We start from the raw sequence: 21,101 nt of genomic DNA on the forward strand, positions 1-21,101 counted from the left end.
GCCACCAGGTCATATCCTTGATTATTCCGTACTATACACTGCCAAGCAGATGCAGTTCTAAAGCGGTCATAACATATTGGCGGAGCATTGATTCCTCTCTAAGCGGGGCGAGAAAGAGGGGGAAAGAGACAACATAATCTCCAAGAACAAGAGCAAGGAGAATCAAGCTTAGCTCTTCTTCTTGCTCTTGTCAGAGCTGTCCTGCTCCTCCTTTTGCTCGCCCGTCGCCGAGCCATTGGCCTTCTTGCCGTCCTTCTCACCCTTGGCCGCATTGATCTCCTGCTCCCGCTTCGAGTCACTCTCCTCCTGCTGCTGTCGGTTCTGGATCTTGTTCTCGATCAGATCGTGGAATGCCGTGATAGCGCGGATCAGACTGCTGATGTAAATGGCCATCAACTGGTCATTGGTCTTCACACTCATCGCCCGAGCCAGTTCGCTGTTCTCGGTTTGTGTCTCCTGACCACTGATCCGTTGTGTGGCCGATGGCGTAGACAGGTTGGGGAGGAGGTTGAAGACGTCCTGGAGGTTACCCAGGATAGCGTGGTTGACGGGGAGTTCGTGGTCGAGGACCTTCTGGAGATATCGGCCAATGTCACGCAGCCGGAGGTGCAATCCTTGCAATGACTGAAGCTGTGACGTGATGCGGGTGGAAAGCGTGCCGACGGCGACGTCTCTGATGTCTCGGAGCAAGTGCTCCACGCCAATCTCCTCGGCCTCTTCGGCCTCGATTATCGATGGTGTGTGTACGAAAGTGCGAGAGGTTGTGGTGCCGTCCTGAAGTAGAAAAAGTGGTAATAGGTTAGCCTCATATGTTTGTCATAGCCAGTGCTTTTGACGATCAACTTACATCCTTAATCTCATCCACAGCAAAGTAGGCATCTGTAGGCACGCCGACCTCCTTGGGCTGTACATCGACAATCACCAACAAGGGGTTCGGGGTGTATTTCTTGAAGAGCTCATTGATCTCCAGATCAGAAGCACGCAGCTTCGGGCCAGAGTGATACCAGCCAACCAGCTTCTCCCGAGCATTGATCTTCTTGAACATATCCCTCATCGACTCGACGAAATTGTGATCCAAGAACCAAACCGATGGGTCCTTCTCATCCTCCTCGAACGGAACTAGATGCGGGCGAATCCAGACCTGGTCAGCCTCAATTGCGGGACGAGCTTTTGTTGACGAGCAACAGAAGAGCTTAGGACATACCTGCGAAGCTGTTGGATACGCGCACATTATTGCCCGAGTTCTCACCCAGCAGTACACCAACGACACGTTTCCGAGTGCCCTTGGCTGTGCGCCCGTAATGATCGGCGACGGAGAGCAGGACTAACGGGGCAACCGTGACGGAGCGGTTGACGAGGGATAGCGTGTCCGCCGTGGTGGCAGGCATGGCGACGATGTGGAGGGCGAGAGGGTCAGTGAGATGTAGAAGCTTGGACAGCAGTTACCGACGGAAAAAACAAGGTTGCTGAAGGATAGAACGGGGATCGATGGGGGGTTGGAAGGTGTGTTGGTATTCAACTTGGGGAACAGGAACGATGATGCTCCGAGAGCTTCTAGCCTGCGCCACGGACATGCGCCACACAACTGTGGCTAGTGAGATGAGGTAAGCCATGCCCAGTTTTCGGTCTGTTTGACTGTTGGGGAACATGTTGAGCTGGCCAGAATTAGGATGATAGTCGTAATAACAATTAACAATTGTAATAAAGAAGAATTGGACTCAATTATCCTAGACGAATTGACTCTATCTAAACCAATTTACAACCACATCCTCCCCAACTACATACTTTCGGTCTGTCAGATGCATTTCTGGCGAAAGTAAAGTGTCGCGGCTGTCGCCCGCAACTTGTTGCTCCGAACCTCGGGCGCTAAGTTTCCTTCCCTTCCATTTCTCCGTCTCTCCGTCCTCCAAGTCTTTCCCTTCCTCCGTTCTGTACTTCTCGACTCCGCCAGACCTCTCCCCTCCTCTACACATTCTCACAATGGCACCAATTACCGACGATGTCGTTTCCGGTCTCAAGGACACTATTGGCAAGCTGGAGGCCCGCGTCATCGAGCTCGAGGGCCGTCTGACCGGCTCCAAGCCCAAGTCCGTGACAGAGCAGATCCGTGTTATTCTCATGGGTCCTCCTGGTGCTGGTATGGGAATTGGAAGATTACAATTAGACCCGGATGAGCTGTGTTAATGCGATTTTTTTTTTCATTTCTGCAGGCAAGGGTACTCAGGCCCCGAACATCAAGGACAAGTTCTGCGCGTGCCACCTGGTAAGTAGCCGCTCTGCATTTGGTCTAATGTAGCGCGCGCATTGTTCGCTGACATTTTTGTCTTCCTGAATAGGCTACCGGAGACATGTTGCGGTCACAGGTCGCTAAGAAGACCGAGCTCGGCAAGGAGGCTAAGAAGATCATGGACCAGGGTGGTCTTGTCAGCGACGAGATCATGGTGAACATGATCAAGAGCGAGCTGGACAACAACGCCGAGTGCAAGAACGGGTAGGATATGCTCCTCCCTTTCCCTCAGAAAACCAACTTTTCGAGACCTCTGAACTAACACGCATTGCTATTTCTAGCTTCATTCTGGACGGCTTCCCTCGCACCGTCGCCCAGGCCGAGCGTCTGGATGACATGCTCTCCTCCCGCAAGCTCCCTCTCCAGCACGCCATTGAGCTGCAGATCGACGACGCCCTGCTTGTGGCCCGTATCACCGGCCGTCTGGTGCACCCGGCCTCGGGCCGCTCGTACCACAAGATCTTCAACCCTCCCAAGAAGGACATGGTTGACGATGTCACCGGCGAGCCTCTGATCCAGCGTTCCGACGACAACGCCGAGACCCTCAGCAAGCGTCTGGTCACCTATCACGCCCAGACCTCGCCCGTCTGCGAGTACTACAAGAAGACCGGTATCTGGCGCGGCATTGATGCCAGCCAGGAGCCTGGTCAGGTGTGGAAGAGCCTTCTGGGTGTGTTCAACAAGACCCAGTAAAGCAAAGAGGGGCGAACTCAATTGGGAGGAAAGATTTCTGTGCTTAGGGTGTGAACAAAACAAAAGCGCGCCATTTCTTGAAAGCGCGCAAAACCTGTCGGTCAAAGAGTGGCTGGATGGGTGGACGAGTTTAACCAGTCGGGTTTCGTCCCTGTGTGCTCGCGCATGTTGTTTGTTTTTTTGTTTTCTGATTTCTTTTGTTTTGGGCTTGGTTGGGGAGCACATGAGGAGCGAGGGACTTGGTGATACCGTTCGCATATAGACGCAGAATAATTGTCTCTCAAGGTCATGTATAGTATGTGTACTTGTTGTGGTACCCAATCACTGTCGCCTGCAATGGCCAATCTGTATTCAACTACGATAAACTAGTTGTAGAGAAAATATTTAACCAGCTTTCTATACTTAAAGTAGAAGCTCTGAGTAAGAAGGCACTGTGTGACATCAGATATCTAATATACCATGTCTACATTCTAATTTCTACCTACGAACCGGATTTCCTATGCCACGGCTTAGCTCTCCGTTTCCGTTTTAGTGCACAGACTCTCGCCGCTTTTGCTCACTCGGCAGATAAAAGCACGTCTCTGAGCACTCTGATCGGGCAGCCGTATACACGAACATCACTTTCACATTAGCGACGTGGTAGTGAGCATTCCTCTCAACGGACGGGGTGTAGTTATTCAGTGCGACTGAATGAAGTACCCGATGCTGAAGATTGAGCATGCCTAGGTACTATAATCGGGAATCTTCAGTGTTCCCCTTTGTGTACTTGAGAAGCGGCCTTCCTGGGATCTGATTACTTACCTTCTAAATGAGCTTTGATGTCAGAAAAGCTGAAGCTCAAGCAACTCCAAGGACTCGTGGGGTTGTAGTTTCAAACCTCCAAACAACCGTGTCCAATTAGTCTTCCAGCAAATTCCCCACTACATACCTATCCAATCGTCGGGGGCGTACTGTATTGCTAACATGTGCCCGCACGTGACAATTGAGGCAGCAGGATTGATGAGGCAATAGTATCAAAAATTACCAAGAACGACATCCCTGTTGAAAATTTCAGATTAAATTAATGTAACTCAGCACGAAAGGTCGCCCACCCTGGGTCTCTGGATTCATCCAGGCAGGGTATTGGACTTTTCAATAAGGATTATTTCCTCTTTCCCGTTTGGGGCTGCGCTGCCTATATGAGAACTAACGTTAAGATTGGATTGAAGCGGGCAGCGATTCGCGAACAAGAGGCTGGTAGGATGCTACGCATATGGGAAAGCCGTTAGGTTTACCGGCTGTCCGGTGAGTGTAACAACTCTCTAACCGAGGCGATAATATCAAGGAATATTACTACTTACGTTACAACGTGGTCTGCATGGCTCAGGATTGGTTAAATCATCCTAGAGTATCGACTATGAGCGAATTGGGAAAGGTGCTATCCGCCGCATCAAATTCTCCCGTGTTAGACAGGGGACAGGAAGTCGCGGCCCTGTCATCAGAACTAATTAAAATGACTTCCCTGTAACTTAAGAGGGGCTCAGATTATATATAGACATTGAGCCCCCAATACCTTGCCGTCAGTTTACCCTAGTTCTTCGCCCCTACCCTCCTTCAACCCTGAGAAGTTTCCTCAAAATGGCCAACGAACAAACACTCCCTGATTTTGTTCTTGACGACAATGCAGTCCTAAAGGATGATGAGGCTTCATGGCGATATGGAAAGGCCCCCGACTACTCCAAGACCCGGGCGTTCTATCAAGAGAGTAAGTTCCATGGATGAATCTTCGGTCCGATCTACCCATGATCCATCCACTGACTTCAAAATCCGTAGCCAAAACCATGTCCCACGAGGCCAAAAGTTTGCCGGATCTCGTTGAGAAACTCGTGAAGAACTGGGAAATCGAAGCCTCCTTCAAAACCTCCCTAGACGATTGGCGGACCATCGATCGCAAAACCTACACCTTCTCTCTGAACGGGGGTGAACCCCAATCCGGAGAACATATGCTTAAGGTTGGCACCTACAATGCTCTCTTAACGTCTAGCTCGTACTATGACCCCATCAACAACGACTTCGAGACCAGCCACAAGGCATTCAAGCGTATGATGCCGACCTTTGCCTGGGAGGTCAAGGAAGTGTACAGTGGCCCACCGGTGGTGATCTTCAAGTGGAGGCACTGGGGATATATGGTCAATGACTATATCGGAAACAATGAGTAAGTGCCACTGCCATCCATGCTAGCTAATTCTTCGACGAGAGGGGGGCCGCTGACTAGGTTTTTTCTCCTTAGCCGCGGTGAGAGTGTAAAGATAAAAGCACATGGTGGACTGATTGATATCGTTGGTATTGTCATCGCCAAGGTTAATGAGGGACTTCAGCTGGAGAAGATCGACGTTTGGTATGACCCTATGGACATGATGCGACAAATTGCGCGGGAACACAAGGGAGAGGCTGTCGATGCCTCCGCTGCTACTTCCGGATGCCCAGTTCTAGCGGGTTCCAGGCCAGCATCCGAATGAAGAAACAAATCCAAGTGATGGTGAAAATTATAGGTCAGAAGAGACATAGCCGGTGTCTTCCGGCGCCCGAAACCCCGGAGGGCCACTCGTTACAATGTTCCTATTATCAATAATTACCGTGGCTTATGCTAGTTTCCAACGGCTAATCACTAAAGGACTTGGCAAGAAACAATCCGAGTTTGCTAATTGGCTATTCCTGTATCGTCAAATTATTTGCAAGGCTGTAACGGCCAGACCCCGTCTTGTACGCTACGGCCTTTCTGTAGCTTCCTCCTGTCTCCGTAGACAGCAGCCATTGATGAGTCAACATTCTACCGATTCTGCCACAATAACTTGACCTGCGGTTTGATTCCTAGGTATATGGTCACTGTAACATCAAAGTAATAGTAAACAAAAGGGGAATACTGTCGTGGCTATTAGCGAATTCCACCCTTTCTGCCCGCTCGTGCACCTTCGCGGTAATATCCGCAATCAATGCAATATAATCCGTGGGGGCGGAAATGCGGGTCATCCAGCAAAGGCGGGGGGGTGTTCATCGATAGAAGACCAACGGCACCCTATCAGCAACCCACGAGAGAACTACAGTATCATAGGGGCCTGCGCAGGAACCAGAACACAGCTACGCATATGCCACAATTGGTTATCTACTTACGCCGAAACCTGTGGCTTCCGTGATGACGACAAGTGAGTGTGAGGTGCATAAGAAACAGCCACTTACTTGATGGTAGACAGTCCAGATTTAAGGGATATTCGAAGGAAGTTATAGACTGAAATGGAGGACGCATTCAGTAGCGTATCAAGTCTACTAGGAAGCTTAACCGAGGGGTGTCGCGGCCAGTCATGGCTATGCTAGACTCCGCCGAGGCGCCACAACGGTTTCGGAGCTGCGCGTCAGGAGAGCAGCCTAATATGTACTAGTTAGGCACAGATCTTACAGTGACTATGCAAAAGTACTATGTAACTAACCAAATAAGTAATATGTAGATAAGTTAGATGCCTTTGATAAATATCTGGGCAGCCAATCAGACCCATTGAGCACTTACTGATTACTCGGATTCCCGGACTGAAATTACCAGTGAGTCTGACTTTGAACGCCCTCATAAAAGCGGCGGCAGCTAAAATAGGAACTCCCCATCGGAATAGTGCGAATAGTGTCCTAGATAGTCCTCTAATAATATCCAATCTCATGTTAATATTCCAACTTTCAAAAGTTGTAATCACAAACACAATGTATTTATTCAATTCTTTTCATCTATCTATCCACACTATCCTCTCTCTCCTCCTCCACACACAACCATCTAGCATCTATCATTTAATATCTACAACTCCAACGGATACTCCGTCGACTCAATCTTAGCCGGATACACCAACCCCCCCTGCCGTCTAACCTCATCCATAACCTCCATAATAACAATACTCTCCTCCCAAGACATCCCCTCACTCTCAACCTTCCCATCCCTCAAACACCTGGCAACCTCATCCGCCTCCCACGCCATCCCATGCCCGCCATCCGGGAATCCACACTCCACATCCCTCACCTCCCCTGCACCCTCAACACCCTTCTTCGGAATAACACGATACTTCGTCGGACGGAACGGATACCCAAAGACCTGAATCTCGCCCTTCGTCCCCTGGATACGAATGTTCGGCCCCGACGTGCCTTGTTCATCGGGGTCGCCGGAGACGCGGATGTTGGTCATTGCGATGCCGTGGGACATGCGGGGTGGTTTGTCGTTGGAAGGTGTACTGGTTGGGAATGTTAGGAGGATTGTGGTTGATTCATCGGCGCCCGTGAGGTGGTAGGGGGTCATTTGGGAGGTGACTGTCGGTGGTTTGCGTTGGGATTTGGGGAGGGTGTGGTAGAGGGTTTGGAAGACCCAGGTTAGAGAGTAGATTCCCACTGGAAAGAGATGTTAGCACAGCTGACCATGTAGTCTCAATCTCAATCTCGATCTCGATATCAAGATATCATCATCTGTGTAAAACTTACAATCCAACAACGCACCCCCCGCCAAATCCGGATTAACCATACGATGTGTAGTCCCCCACTTCCCCTCCACATCATCACCAAAGCTCGTATCCGCCACCGTCCTCAACACCTCCCCCAATCTCCCCACTCTGAATAATATCCCTAACCTGGACACTCAACGGGAAAAACCGCGTCCAAACCGCCTCCATCAAGAAAAGACCCTTCTCCCTCGCAGTCTCAACAAGAATCTTCGCCTGCGCCGCATTAACCGTAAACGCCTTTTCGCAGAGCACATGTTTCCCCGCGTGCAGGGCAAGCATGACATTCTGGAAATGATGCGAGTGCGGGGTTGCGACGTAGATGACGTCGACGTTGGGGTCTGCGACGAGGTCGGTGTAGGTGGCATAGGCGGTGCAGGGGGTGGGATGTTGAGGGTTGAGATGAATTGGGTTGCTTTTTCTTGCGAGGAGGAGGAGGCGACGGCGGTGATTTGGTGGGATATGTCCGGGGCGTTGCGGGCTTTGGGGTCTTTGAGGAGGTCGCGGACGAATGCTGATGGAATTGTTAGATTAGATTATTGATTGTGTTTTCTCGGGTTGGGTCTAGAGGGTTATAGCGTACTCGTTGCGATCCAGCCAGTGGCTATTGAATTGGTTAGCTTTTTAGTTTGATGGTAATAGAGAAGCAAAAACATACCCATGATACCCCAGCGAATTGTGTGTGCCATGATGAGATAGTGATAATGAGAAGCAATAGAATTGGTGGAGATGAGATGGATAGAAGAAAAAGAAGATACAAGAAACCAGTTCGTGTTTATAAGACAAGGACAGACTCCGTTCCAGAAATAAAGCGGGGACTTGAGTACTACTGTACCCTAAGTGCGGAGTAGAATAATGTAGCGTGTACCGGATTTCCTATGCCACTTTCCTTTCCGGTTTTAGTGCTCTGACCCTCCCCGCTTTTACTCACTGAGTAGATCTAAGTTAGTGGAAAGAAAACAATAATACCGTATGTTTGTTCTTGGTTCTGTTAAAAGGAACTCGAGAGATCTTCCCACGAGTTTAATACTGCCATCCACATAGTTACATATATACCTATACTCTAAGAGTCATCGTGTTAGTTTCTTTGCTGCATGTTGCAATAGACGCCTTTAGGAACCAAGTACAGAAATCAATCTGTGATCTGTGGATCAGTGAGTAGATAATTAGAGTCACTGAGCAACTCAGTGAGACTGACTCTCATAAAAGCGGCATCTTAGATACAGACGTAGGTTAAAATACGTACCATTTTTCCTATGCCATGTGGGCTTTTCCTATTTTAGCTGCCACCGCTTTTATGAGGGCGCTCAGAGTCCGACTCTCATAGTAAATTTCAGTCCGGGAATCAGACTCACAGACCTGTTCAATACCATCACGTGATAAGCAGTGAGGTCCAATGAGCGCTCACTGAGCCATCGCTGAATCCTCAATATTCATCATAAGTTAGGTTAGAGTAACTATTAAGCACCCAGTCGCTCGACCCATACCTTAAAGGAGCGCTTTGCCCCACAGTTCTGTTTATCTTCCGACCGACCTTTTGATGGACCTCAATTTCACCGTGCCCGTATTTTTTTAAGGTACTCACTGAGCCGCTCAGTGACTATGATTGGCTGCTCACCGATCCATCACTGATGGCATCTAACGTTAACTATTCAGCAGTCAGTCGACACTGCGTCTATACCTAAAAGAGCGGTTTGCCCTATAGTACTGTGGATCTCACGACCTATTAATTAATGGATCTTATCTTTCACCGTGCCTCTGTTTTCTGAGGTACTCGATCTTTTAATCTCGATCTCATCTCGAAAAAAGGAATAGAGTACGATGACGCAAAAATAGAGGATTCGCTATTATCTGCTACACACCGGCGTAGAGAAAACGCCTTCCTCAGTTATCGGTCTACTAAGATCTGCCCTCTGGTACAAAAGTACAAATTGAAGCTATGTCCCTTAATTTCAAGCACCTGAACAGGTTTTATCTGGCAGATCGACAGCCTTTCGGCGATGAACCATCAATCTTTCGATATCGATGCTGAAAGGGAAGTGAGGGGAACCCTGTAATGGGTTACACGATCACGTATTCCTCCTTCTGCCCATTTCAACTTGGCGCTTATCCCTCCTTACTATTTTGGAGATGAGACTGTACATAAATTGAGCATTCAGGAAGGAGGTTGTGAAGCCTCAAGAAAGAGTCTTGGAAGTCGCATTACTACCTACCAAATACCCGTTACATTCCTGTACACTAATGGAGTCGCAATGGGCTACATCCCTTGCAGTTGTACTTGCACGATTCAGCTACACTGCATTTTGGGGAATATCTCATGTCGTATTCTAGGATGTAACCTTGAAGGAGTGCAGTAGTCGTCAAACAGCCCTTGGTCAAGATAGAATTTACCCAGGATGCATATCATTAGTATGAACTTCAAATGTAATACGACGTCCTCATAGATTTATGCTTAATGGCGATACTGTTATACTATTGGGTAGAATGAAGTGCCGGGCGTTTTTTGGGGGGTAGTATGAGCCTCAACACTTGTCAGCTTTAGTGTAGGTAGGATTTTTGAATGAGAGCCTGTGGCGTCATGACCAAAACCAACTGCCAATGAATGAATGGCCTGGACCGGTCTACAAATGCATATTGAGAACTTGACAGCAACCTCGAAAAGAATTGAGAAATGATCTGGAACCTGGTCTATGAGATCACTTATGAGTCATTTATTTATAGCTCAGGAGAGGACCGGTATCTATATTCCCCCTCTTTGATGGAAGTTCAAAGATAGACCTCCAAAAGTACGGAAATCCCGTACGCAGGATTTATTATACATTCCCTCCCTACAGCATACTCTAGTGCTATACATCAATCCCACCGAATCTCTTCTTACATACGCATACACTTGGGCTATTATTTCCGTTTGATAAGCCAGTCATACGTCTCATTTGCTCTGCTTCCAGGAAGCACCATAGTTGAATCCAATCAAAAGCCGCCAGCATGTTGACCAGAGCGGTGAAATCACCAGACTTCACAAGCCAAGTCCGCGGTCCAACTTCTCATTACAACGCCGCACATGAGGAAAACCAATACCTAGACCTGATCCGCAAGATTCTTGCCGAAGGAGAGGAGCGGAAAAGGGAAGGGGTGGCTACTCCTACTCGCTCGATCTTCGCACCTCCTCAGCTACGATTCTTGCTCTCCAAACCCGCTGCAACGCCTGGCTCGGATCCAATTCATATCTTGCCCATTGTTACCACCAAACGTGTCTTCCTGCGGGCTGTCATATCCGAAATTCTCTGGTTTATCTCCGGAGGTACCTCTTGCATCCCGATCTCCAAAGCAGGAATTAGGATCTGGGATGCAAATGGAACCCGCGAGTTCCTGGATAATGCTGGGCTCGGGAATCATGAAGTCGGCGATCTTGGCCCAGTGTATGGGTTTCAATGGCGGCATTTTGGGGCCAAGTATGTTGATGCAAACGCGGATTATAAAGATCAGGGCGTCGACCAGCTCGCCGAAGTTGTACGCAAACTCAAGGAAGCGCCGTTTGATATACGTATCATCCTGAGTGCATGGAACCCTGCTGATCTGAAGAAAATGGCTTCGCGGCCTTGTCATACGCTTGCGCAGTTTTTTGTCTCCTATCCGAATGGATTAGAGGAGAAGGGGAGTCTGTCATGTCAGCTCTACCAGGCAGCTTGTGATATGGGCCTTGGGTGGCCATTTAATATTACGTCCTATGCGATATTAACGCACATCTTGGCGCATGCGACAGACTTACATCCTGGAAGCTTGATCCACACCATGGGTGATGCGCATGTCTACGAGAATCACGTTGATGCGTTGAATGAACAGCTCACGCGGGAGCCTACTGAGTTTCCACAACTGCGGATTAAGCGAAAAGATCGTGGTAGTGGAGTTGTGGATGGCTGGAAGGACGAGGATTTTGAAGTTATTGGATATCAGCCTCACAAGGCTATAAGCATGACCAAGAGTCCTTGATATCATTACAGTGACTCCTAGTATTCTTTGTACCTAATACTACGTCTAGGATCCATCCAATAATAAACCCGGGCTCCACATGCGCCAATTCTATAGCGCCCAACATAATCTACAAAACCACGCCAGGCCAAACACCTGCTTGGTCCACCCACATAGGGCGACGGACAGGTGTATTCAATTACCAGAAATGAATAAACTTCGGTAGAATAGTTAGTATCATAAAATGCGCGCCCAAGTCAGGCGCATGCCTTCTAATCAACCATTTCAAGGCACATACCGCCACGTCAGTGAAGCGCTATCTGCGCCTGGATATCATGTAATATGTATTAGTGTCGCTCCTCTTTTTGATCAAAGTATGAGGTTCGTTTTATATTGAGTAACAACCGTAGAGTATATTAGATAACGTGATAGAAACACAGGCAGATTGATTGTTTTTTTCTATTTAAGTAAAAGGAGATTCAGAAGACAAAACTAACGAGAATTGTCGATGCAAGCCGTGTGTCGTCACCCTGTTTTCAAAAGATTCAATTCCTTAAGCCGTGCAGCTCTGCAATGTTCTTCGTCATCTGCGCTAAATCCTCCTTGTGGCCCTTAACAACAGATAAATAATCCGATGTTAACATCAACAGCTGAAAGTCTTTCAGCCATTCATTAGTGGTATTAGCCACCTTACAAGTCACCACCGCCAACGGCTTCTGATGCCGCCGTGACACTCTCACCAATCGATCTATTGCTTCCATCAATTTAGGATCTTCAGGGACGCCCAGTTGTTGCGGGAGGCGCATAGCGACTCGGAGGTCCCCAGCTCCAAGCATTAATGCGTTCACGCCGGGAACTGCAGCAATAGCGTCCGCATTTTCTAGTGCAAGCTGAGATACGTGGTCAGCCAAACGAAAGAAAAACTAATCCCGGGAAACTAGATTTACCGGGCTCTCGATCTGAATGATCACTGCGAGATTATCATCGGCTACATGCGCATGCGAGGATCCTGTCGGTGCGATATCTGTAACGCCAGGGACTAATACCGCTGGAGCGAGAGATCGATCACCGCCTGAGTACGCATACCGACACTTTCTGACAGCTTCAGCAGCTTGCTCAGGCGTATCGATATGCGGAAAAATGATGCCTGCCGCTCCTATATTAATGAAATATGGTGTATAAGCCTCGAATTAGAGCAATCAGGTTGGACGCCGAACTCACCCGCATCAAGCGCATAGGTTAATAGGTGTGATTGAGTGGATGGTACTCGACAGATCGGTACAGTCCTCCCCTGGCTGGAGAGGCTAACAGTCTGAATCAAGCGAACGAGGTTCTCGGCTTCGATGGGCCTACAAAGCGTAAAGTACTTTAAAACCAGACTCTAGACCTGTATTCCACTGCGAGTTCCAAGTAAAAGAGGGTGAACATACGTATGCTGTGCGTCGATCATCACAAAATCATAGCCCAATACTGCAAGAGTGCGGGCAGAGATTGTGTGTGGAATTGAGACGATAGTACCCATTAAATGTGTGGAATGACCAGGTCCCAGTTTCATAGTATCCTCTAGCGCCTTGACCAGGCTCGGGGGCTGAAAGAGCGATGCCGCACGGTATCTTTCCATTTTGAACTTGGGCTGCTGGGCTTGGAGTCGAAATTCCTGAAATTGTAAAGCGTGACAATATGCACGTTACTTTTATAGAACGGCGCTTTTTTTGGTGCGAAGAATAATAGAAATTTTACAAAAAATTTACACTATCTTCCCTGGAAGAAGGTTGCTTCGTAACGAGCCCGGAAATGCTACATGCAGAAACAATATTATTCATTTGAACCTGATGAGTGAATACTGTTGCCCAGAACTAGAGAAGCGGCCGCAATTGGGCATATATGTAACCTTTCCGACAAAGGGCACTCTAGGTTTCAGTTTGGTTGCTCGGGTAAATGTGACCGTAGTCTATGATTCACTTCGTGCTGACTGACTGCAAACATTAAGGGTTCATCCAAAGGATCAACGCATTTAGTAATTATGTCTAGAGAAATGCGTTTTAACAGCCCGGTCTGTCGTTTAGCTTTGTATCGATTGTACCTACGATATGAACGATGGATGACAGGGCGAATAACTGCTACAATCTAGAACGAGGTCCATTTAGCCCCATGACATTCGACATTCTTCTTACCTGATTTCGGGTTAACCTAATTTGAAAAGCAGAAATGAGCTAAAACAAAATGGGGGAGGAGAGACACGAAGGTCACTATTTAAGCTATATTCTAATGGTTTCTCAGGTCGCTGAATCTCCAGTGGGGTTTCAAATTTATTAAGCCCCCAGAAAAACTACTGCACGCTGCCGGTCGCAGCCTGCCTACAGGAGAGAAAAGTTCTCTATGTGGATTAGACGCCTCTGTCCTCTCTCCTGTGTATCACTATATCGCCTTTATAAGAGTAAATAGCAAGATGCCCCATGGTTGTAGATATGCGAGCTCAGTGTACTTGCAAATGGGGCACCATACCAATGGACAATGGATATTTGAGGCAGAAAAATAAGGTAATCATTGACGATAATGTTCCCAGTTTTGAGTAGTTTTGCAATGTGACAGTAGCTATGTAGATCGGGTTACACCGTTACCGTGAATCGCCCTCGAGGGTATATGGGGATATTCACTTTTCGTTCGGTCCAGGCAAGAAATCGATTAGCATCATAATCTGGAGTGCTCCTCAAAAATTCCTTTCTTCCGTGGATCATTACCTATCCTACCCTTGCCAACAGGCTTATCTTCGCTGCCAAGTAGATCTATCCACATATACTTTTTCCTCCTATATCAACGATAAAGATGCCTTACTCCAACCACTCTTCTTCTCATATGCAGAACAAGGTTTCTCAGATCCTCTCGATAATTTCAGCGTACCGCTACCGCTCTGCCACTTTTCCTGATCGCTTTTCCGAGTTCGCTCCGAATCTCAAAAAGCAACTTAGTGAAGCTGTCTCGTGTGGGGAGACAGTACGGTTCATTCTTCCAGCCTTTCCCTGCAAGTTCACTGCTAAGGGAGAGAATCGGAAGACTCTGGGATCCCTGCCAGACAAAGCGGAAGCGTTCGCTTTGCAAACCCTCGATGGATTCGCAGATTCTATTGCTGAGACCTACGCGGGTGGTGCCACGGTTGTAATTGTCTCAGATGAGTTAAGAGGTATGTGAACTAAAGAATGTCTCGCGAGACCGACAGATTTGGTAATGGCGTGCTAGAAAATCTGAAGATTCCGGACGCCGATGTTTTTGCCTACCACCAGGAATTGAAGGCACTGGCCTTGTCACTTGGTCTCACCCATCTAGAATTCGTCCGTCTTGGCACTCTTACCAGCAGTGATCTCGAAGAGTATTTCGGTAACGCTTCCAAAACCTGCAACCTTCTCGATGGTCCTCTGGCGCAGACGGTCGATCTTGAAGAGAATGAGAGACACGCCACCACGTCAATGCCTCATATTAACGACACTGAGGCTTTCAAGCCTTCCATATTTAAGCAGAGAAAGGTACAATCCCTAGTTCGATACCGCGGATTATCGCCATATGTCTGATAACCTCATTGGTGTAGTCAATGATCCGTCTGTCCATCCACGAGTCCAACAATGTTGGCAAAATTACGCTTGACCTCTTCCCCCCTTCAACGAACCCCGACTTTCTCACTCCCTGGCACGGTGCCGTCGCGGTCCTCGCAGACGCAAGCGTGCGTATTATCGATGCCTCCGCGGTTGATATGGCCAAGTTCGAGGTCATCACCAACCATGCGGGTCGCCCCTGGCTGCTTCGCGAGAAGTCTGATCTCTTCGACTGGGGCGGCATGGAACTAGATTTCGAGCCTCTCTTCCCCTGCGGTATGCTCATCCGAGCCAGAGCCGGATGCGGCCCCTATAAGTTCGAGAATGTCAACATGAGTCGCGTGCGTCAACTCGCCCTGTCTACGGCCCCGCTTCTTCTGCGCGGCTTCACCATGCAAGTTGAGAAGGAAGTATTCCGCAATAAGGCCCGCGAGCTAGGCAATATACAGACTTGGCCTTTCGGCGATATCCTCGAGGTCCGTGAGAACGCTAACCTCAGCGTTATGAATGTGCTCACTCGCGAAGCTATGCCCTTCCACTATGATGGTTGTTTCAAGACCGTCGAGGACGAGAAGACAGGCGGTTGGATTCCCACACCACCTCTCTTCCAGATGTTCCGGAATTATGTCGCCTCCCAGACCAAGGGCGGATTGACCCTCTTCGCTTCCTCCCGCAATCTGATCCCTCTCCTGGGCCCAGACACCGTCCCGCTCGAGGAGCTCCGGAGGCTAAAGTGGAAAACCTTCACCACTGATAAAGAGGCATTTGGCAGCACCCAACTGCTTAGGCCATTCATTACCCCCCACCCAGAGACTGGCGTCGACACCTTCCGCTTCCACGAGCCTTGGCCCGAGAGCAAGTGTGCGCCCGGAAGCGGCGTGATTGTGCATGTTATGGTCCAGCCACAGGCCAAAGGCAACGCGATCTCTCAGAGTCTTACCCGGCTCATGTATGACCGCCGGGTTGCCTACCGTCACCATTGGAAGGAGGGGGATTTCATTTTCAACGACAACGCCATGACACACCACACTCGCACGGCGTTTGAGAATGGTCACCGCGAACACTGGCGTGTGCACGTCAACTAGAAATTTTCTGTTTTTGATAGTTCCTCGAGATGGACACGACTATTATCTCTTATTTCGTGCAAGGATTTGACTACGAATATTGTTTGTGTTATCGCATGACTCGGTTTAAAATGCTTCTGGACTGCCACTCCCGGAACTCTTAGCTATGTGTAGTTGCGTTGTGCTCACATATAGGCTTAATGGCAGCGTCCACATATTTAGAGTCGTCTTTGTTCGACATTACATGGCAAGCTGTGCTTGTGGTATTTGCTTCCGGCTAAGATTGAGTTTTATTTTGAGGGAAACAATAACGTTATGGCCCAGAACCTTTATAGGCCGAAACGAATCTCGGGTCAGGTTGCATATCCGCGTCTCAGGCGTGATTGGTTGTGGGAAGAAGTCCTTGATTCGGAACGGCCCGAAACGAGCCATCCCGGGCCGCGGAGTTGGGTGCTAATTTGGAAGAGGAATCTGCCGGAAGCGTAAAATATAGTAGGGCCTAGAAGGTTCCTAGGAGCAATATCCTTGAATCGAACTACTTAGCCAGAAAGAAATAGTGATTGCTCAAAAGGGGTTTCTGGTACAGCCACTAAACGGTAAGAAAAGTAGTCTTTGTCGCCACACTGCGAACAGTCTGTGCTTTACAGACGATTATTCAGTGCGAGTTTTCCAGTTTCAGAGTAGTCTTATGTAGTTACCATGTGCTACTTAGTTAGCTAGTACTCAAGGATACCCAGAGATTGTGGAGTCAGGTAGGCGAATGAATCCCATGAGCATGGATGTAGTTTAACCGATTTCGTGATCAGCCGATCAGAGTGCTTATATAATGCTCACTGATCAGATCAGGGTGCTCAAAGATGTGCTCAGATCTCCTCAGTGAGCAAAAGCGGCGACAGTCTGATCACCAAAACGGAACGGGAAAGCCAAGACGTGGCATAGTAAATCCGGTATTTAGGAAAGCCTCACACGGCAGAGTAAATATGTTACGAACTATATACTGTACTATGCTGGTGGTATCGTCAGTAATTGGATAACTAAAACCCCCACGGAGAAACATCGAGTGGGGCAGAAAGCACCAGAAAAAGCGACGTCATGATACTACACAAATTTCCAATGTCCAAATTATGCACGGTGTGATTATCTCTAATTTACATACAGTATGCAGTTTCATCTTCAAGCCTCCGTCTTGATGCGCGTCTTTCCACCAGGAGAATCAGTTCCCTCAGCCTTGCGTTTACCCAGTACAGAGTCGGGTGTACCAGTACGCGCTTGAGGCGTTGAACTACGCGGTGCAGGACCATCCTTGGTGACTTCGGCATAACAGCTGGCATGGTAAACACGACTGCCAACCTTGATGGCATCCTCCCAGATCCAATCTTGCACGTCTTCCGACCAGGTCGACTCGAACTTCTCCTGGCAGATGGGGCAGGGGGTATTACGGAGGGTGGCATCGTTAGGAGCGCGGATCCATGCCTTTGGCGGGCCTTGCTTGGAGGCATTGCCTTCTGCACCGGGGCCTCCTTCGGTGGTGGAATCTGTGTCGGCGATGGGCTGGTCGTCGTCGACCTCGCGGGATTTAATCCAATCCTGTAAGACCGGAAGTTAGTACTCTGTAAAGTAGAGAAGAAAGGGAAACGGAGTGCTTAGATAGAACATACCCTTTCATCAACGTACCAGCTACGAGTCTGAGCCCGCTTAGCAGCCTCCGACATGCGCTGGTTCGTCTTGAAGTGCCAATCCAAGTGTCGTGCTTTCTTCTCTTTACCCTCCTGGGTATTAGGGAAACGACGTCCGCAGGTTCCGCACCTGTTGGACTTGGCTTCATACAAAGAAACCACGAGAGCGACTCGAGGGCTGAAAAATAGTACAAATTAGCACGGCCGAAACAGGGGTTTGTGGTGATAATCTTACATTTTCATGGATGCGGTGGTCATCGGAACTGTGGACGAGACTGGCATTGAGACTGGCGGAGTAGGAGCCGGAGGTGTAGACCGCATTCCACCAGGTACAAGGAAAGGCAGCGGGTCTCCAGTGGGTGGCTGACCCGTAGACCCCATAACCGGAGGAGCCGATGCAGGAGGCAGAATGCCACGCGATCGCAGAGCCGCAATCAATGGGTTCTCGGGTTGGGGTGTATTGCTAGCAGCAGGCATCTGAGGCATCTGAGGCATCTGCGGCATTTGAGGCATGGCATTAGGAATAGCGGGTGGAGGAGTGGGTTGTTGGCGGATGGCAGTATTCTTGATGAGTTCGGCGAGGGTTCTTGAGTTCAAGAGGTTTTGCAGAGATTGGGATGGAGGTTGACTTGGAGGAGTAGGGACCGGGGCTGGGGGAGGGACGGGAGCGGCAGCAGGGGGAGGAGCGCTTGGTGAAGGGTTTTGAAGTGCAGGCGCCTGTGGTCTGAAAACTGATAGCTGATCCCGAACGAGTCGGAGCTGATCTGGGGTGAGCTGCTGGTTTCGCATGATGGTCTGAAGATCGAGCAGTGCCTTGAGACGTTGCTGTGAGGTGGGATCAAATGGAGCAGCAGCAAAATCGTTCCGTGCCGAGAGAATACAGGCCTCTAGGTCTCGGTTCAAAGCGTCGAGTTCAGACGTTGGACGGTGACCTTGCGGTGGTGTCTGGAACAGTAATGTGGTTAGCCAAGTCTCAGTGAAAATAGGACAGAATCGGGGAATCTCTTACGGGTGTGCCATATCCCTGGCCATTGGTGCCATGATGATTATTGACTTGTCGAGACATGCCCGGTGGTGTACCAGTGTTACGACCACGATTGAGGATATCGCGACTGCCTCGCGCCTGCTCCTGCTGCAAAGCCGCCGTACGTGCCTTGATGAGAGCACTCTCGATACTGCGAGTGATCTCGGGAGGAAAGACCGGGCGAGTGTCCAATGAACCCGGAACAGGCTCTTTCCACGTCTTCAGCATCTCGTCCAATTTGCGACGAGTCTGAGCATCAACCAAAGTGTACGCATTCATAAAAGTCTGATACATGTTTCGCCCCAGGAACAGGGTGTAAGGAGTCCCGACGTTCTTGACGATGGAGTCGACTACATAGAGAGCAGGTAGTTTCTGCTGTGGAGGTGTCTACAGAGGCCGTTAGAGATTCCAGTCTACGAGGACCGACAATAAATAGAGGCGAAAGAGACGAAAAGATGAAAAGAGCACCTACTGATCGAATGTGATTCTCCAGCACGCGGGAGATGGCCATGGCATGCTCGGTGTTCTCCTTGGCAATGACGGTCAAGTTGCTGATCTGGAATCGGTCATTGCCGGTGAGATCCTCCAAGGAACTCTTGTAGTCCTCGGCGACCTCGTCGGAGACGAGTCCGGTCATGGTGATGAAGTGTGTTTAGCGTTGGAAGTTCAATGTTGAGTTAGAAGGGGAAGGAGGGAGGGAGGGAGAAAGGAAGGAAGAGAAGAACAGAAGAATAAAGTCTCTGGGAAAAGTGTGAGGTCCGCAATGGGATCAGATGGTCTAGTCAACCACCACTCTGATTTTTCTGTTTCTTTCAGTCGCGATACTTTTTTTTGAGCTGTCCACTTGGTATCTCTTGTTTTTTCTGATCCTTGTGCAATTCCTCCTCTTTCCACAATAAATATTGATTTTTGTAGCTTCTGATCCTGTACTGCTACCACAGGAGACTTTTGTTTTTTTTTCTTGTCCTTAGTCTGCGTCCTCGATCCCAGGCCCAGCTGCTTGGACGATCAACACGAGATGGAGAATAAAAGAAGTCGGAACTTGTAAAATGCTTGCTAGCTATCTTTGCGAGACTTGAGACAACAACAAACGCGCCTGTCCTTCAATCCTGCAAGACCCTGCAACCCTGAGAAACCGTGTCTGCTTTCCTTCACGTCAACGAGGAACCCGAGGGGGAGGAGAGGGGAAGAGGTCGGGGAGTCGGGGGTCCGGCGAATCCACACAATGCTGAAAAGGGAAAAAAGGCTGAATGGCAGTTAATGCTGGAGAAAAGGAAGAAGAAAAAGGGCAAGAGAAGAGAGGAAGCTGTGTGAAGTTGGCGATGTTGAAAGACAAAGCAGAGAACAGAAGAAGGGACTGTCAGTCAGTCGAAGTCCGCAATCCGCAATCCGCAGGGTCACCTGACCATCCATGACGCAGCTCGTTTACTTACTAGAGCAGTCAGTCTCGTGGCACCCGACATCTTCACATCTCCTTCACTCACAACTCTACTTTATCAAATCTATCCATTCCATACTACCTAACTGCAATGAAGTTCCTCTTGACTACTCTCCTGGCTCTCCTGCCCTTGGCGCTGGCTGCCAAGTCCCTCAAATCCGTTATCGTGACCTTCCCGAATGGTACACCTGCTCGGGTCATTGATCAGGCAAAGGACTCCCTGGTGGCTGCGGTAAGCCTTGCATATCCAACCTGCATCCTTGACACCTTACAGCCTCACTGACAGTCTGATTCATCTAGGGCGGCGTGATTACCCATGAATACCGTAAGTTCTGCTTTCCCTTCCACTGAATGCGACAACCGAGGCTGACCATTTCGCTTTCTAGATCTCTTCCCGTATGATCGATCTATCTACTCGGAAAATACTGGACTACCAACTGACTGTTTTGTCTAGTGGATTCGCTGCCGAAGCCCCCGTGAAAGCGCTGCAGACGCTCTCGACCCAGGATGCCGCCTATAAGCCCACTATCGAGGAGGACAAGATCGTGACTGTGAATGGTGACTACGTTGGCCAGGAGCACTCTTTTTGAACAAGAAGATGCAGGAGACCTTTGCGAATTCTCTCCTACCACAGCTGGTTCTGAGGAACGTGTGCCGAACTTCGGTCGGCGACTATCTATAATAATGCAGAACAATGAGGCGCACACTTTGGATTATTGGCGAATCTGGATTCAATATATTCGAGGGACTTGAAATTTATGGAATTGGAGTTTATGGTTATGGGAATATGCGGATGTGATACTCAGGACTTGGGCAACTTATGCCGAGGGAGTGAATGGATGGTTTTGTTTACCTCGC

The 21,101-nt window shown here is 49.0% G+C and overlaps 10 protein-coding genes across 10 annotated transcripts; 5 read left to right on the forward strand and 5 right to left on the reverse strand.

Moving 5' to 3' along the window:
- Positions 1 to 168: 168 nt before the first annotated feature.
- On the reverse strand, positions 169 to 1,388 carry rpn8 (proteasome regulatory particle lid subunit RPN8; the record flags this gene model as incomplete). Its single annotated transcript, XM_057146305.1, has 3 exons — positions 169 to 774; positions 848 to 1,119; positions 1,205 to 1,388. The coding sequence occupies 3 exons, from the start codon at positions 1,386 to 1,388 to the stop codon at positions 169 to 171; spliced, it is 1,062 nt and encodes a 353-aa protein (XP_057014191.1).
- A 457-nt stretch (positions 1,389 to 1,845) lies between these two features.
- Positions 1,846 to 3,330, forward strand: adk1 (adenylate kinase ADK1). The gene is made up of 4 exons (XM_057146306.1): positions 1,846 to 2,137; positions 2,211 to 2,263; positions 2,337 to 2,491; positions 2,569 to 3,330. The coding sequence occupies exons 1-4, from the start codon at positions 1,981 to 1,983 to the stop codon at positions 2,978 to 2,980; spliced, it is 777 nt and encodes a 258-aa protein (XP_057014192.1). The 5' UTR covers positions 1,846 to 1,980; the 3' UTR covers positions 2,981 to 3,330.
- A 1,267-nt stretch (positions 3,331 to 4,597) lies between these two features.
- On the forward strand, positions 4,598 to 5,478 carry N7473_000367 (uncharacterized protein; the record flags this gene model as incomplete). The annotated part of the gene is made up of 3 exons (XM_057146307.1): positions 4,598 to 4,724; positions 4,793 to 5,174; positions 5,250 to 5,478. The coding sequence occupies 3 exons, from the start codon at positions 4,598 to 4,600 to the stop codon at positions 5,476 to 5,478; spliced, it is 738 nt and encodes a 245-aa protein (XP_057014193.1).
- A 1,231-nt stretch (positions 5,479 to 6,709) lies between these two features.
- N7473_000368 (D-xylose 1-dehydrogenase (NADP(+))) lies at positions 6,710 to 7,508 on the reverse strand (the record flags this gene model as incomplete). Its single annotated transcript, XM_057146308.1, has 2 exons — positions 6,710 to 7,378; positions 7,469 to 7,508. 2 exons carry the CDS (start codon positions 7,506 to 7,508, stop codon positions 6,798 to 6,800), a joined length of 621 nt encoding a protein of 206 aa, XP_057014194.1. The 3' UTR covers positions 6,710 to 6,797.
- A 34-nt stretch (positions 7,509 to 7,542) lies between these two features.
- N7473_000369 (Gfo/Idh/MocA family protein) lies at positions 7,543 to 8,174 on the reverse strand (the record flags this gene model as incomplete). Its single annotated transcript, XM_057146309.1, has 3 exons — positions 7,543 to 7,999; positions 8,069 to 8,089; positions 8,140 to 8,174. The coding sequence occupies 3 exons, from the start codon at positions 8,172 to 8,174 to the stop codon at positions 7,543 to 7,545; spliced, it is 513 nt and encodes a 170-aa protein (XP_057014195.1).
- Positions 8,175 to 10,470: 2,296 nt separating this feature from the next.
- On the forward strand, positions 10,471 to 11,475 carry N7473_000370 (thymidylate synthase; the record flags this gene model as incomplete). Its single annotated transcript, XM_057146310.1, has 1 exon — positions 10,471 to 11,475. One exon carries the CDS (start codon positions 10,471 to 10,473, stop codon positions 11,473 to 11,475), a length of 1,005 nt encoding a protein of 334 aa, XP_057014196.1.
- Positions 11,476 to 11,999: 524 nt separating this feature from the next.
- On the reverse strand, positions 12,000 to 13,075 carry N7473_000371 (HpcH/HpaI aldolase family protein; the record flags this gene model as incomplete). Its single annotated transcript, XM_057146311.1, has 4 exons — positions 12,000 to 12,344; positions 12,402 to 12,610; positions 12,676 to 12,803; positions 12,885 to 13,075. The coding sequence occupies 4 exons, from the start codon at positions 13,073 to 13,075 to the stop codon at positions 12,000 to 12,002; spliced, it is 873 nt and encodes a 290-aa protein (XP_057014197.1).
- Positions 13,076 to 14,280: 1,205 nt separating this feature from the next.
- N7473_000372 (isocyanide synthase family protein) lies at positions 14,281 to 16,126 on the forward strand (the record flags this gene model as incomplete). The annotated part of the gene is made up of 3 exons (XM_057146312.1): positions 14,281 to 14,635; positions 14,692 to 14,975; positions 15,038 to 16,126. 3 exons carry the CDS (start codon positions 14,281 to 14,283, stop codon positions 16,124 to 16,126), a joined length of 1,728 nt encoding a protein of 575 aa, XP_057014198.1.
- Positions 16,127 to 17,278: 1,152 nt separating this feature from the next.
- Positions 17,279 to 19,442, reverse strand: N7473_000373 (putative mRNA cleavage factor complex component Pcf11; the record flags this gene model as incomplete). The annotated part of the gene is made up of 5 exons (XM_057146313.1): positions 17,279 to 17,692; positions 17,764 to 17,959; positions 18,017 to 18,726; positions 18,791 to 19,192; positions 19,278 to 19,442. The coding sequence occupies 5 exons, from the start codon at positions 19,440 to 19,442 to the stop codon at positions 17,279 to 17,281; spliced, it is 1,887 nt and encodes a 628-aa protein (XP_057014199.1).
- An 892-nt stretch (positions 19,443 to 20,334) lies between these two features.
- N7473_000374 (uncharacterized protein) lies at positions 20,335 to 20,833 on the forward strand (the record flags this gene model as incomplete). Its single annotated transcript, XM_057146314.1, has 4 exons — positions 20,335 to 20,475; positions 20,544 to 20,568; positions 20,630 to 20,639; positions 20,698 to 20,833. 4 exons carry the CDS (start codon positions 20,335 to 20,337, stop codon positions 20,831 to 20,833), a joined length of 312 nt encoding a protein of 103 aa, XP_057014200.1.
- Positions 20,834 to 21,101: the final 268 nt, after the last annotated feature.

Source organism: Penicillium subrubescens (assembly GCF_028828155.1).
Source record: "Penicillium subrubescens strain IBT 31985 chromosome Unknown utg000001l_segment0_segment0, whole genome shotgun sequence".
NCBI lineage: Eukaryota > Fungi > Ascomycota > Eurotiomycetes > Eurotiales > Aspergillaceae > Penicillium > Penicillium subrubescens.

Coding starts and splice junctions, on each gene's coding strand:
- adk1 (XM_057146306.1), top strand. CDS start 1,981: ATGGCACCAATTACCGACGATGTCGTTTCCGGTCTCAAGGACACTATT. Junction 2,264..2,336: donor AGTTCTGCGCGTGCCACCTG/GTAAGTAGCCGC, acceptor CTTCCTGAATAG/GCTACCGGAGACATGTTGCG. Junction 2,492..2,568: donor AACGCCGAGTGCAAGAACGG/GTAGGATATGCT, acceptor TGCTATTTCTAG/CTTCATTCTGGACGGCTTCC.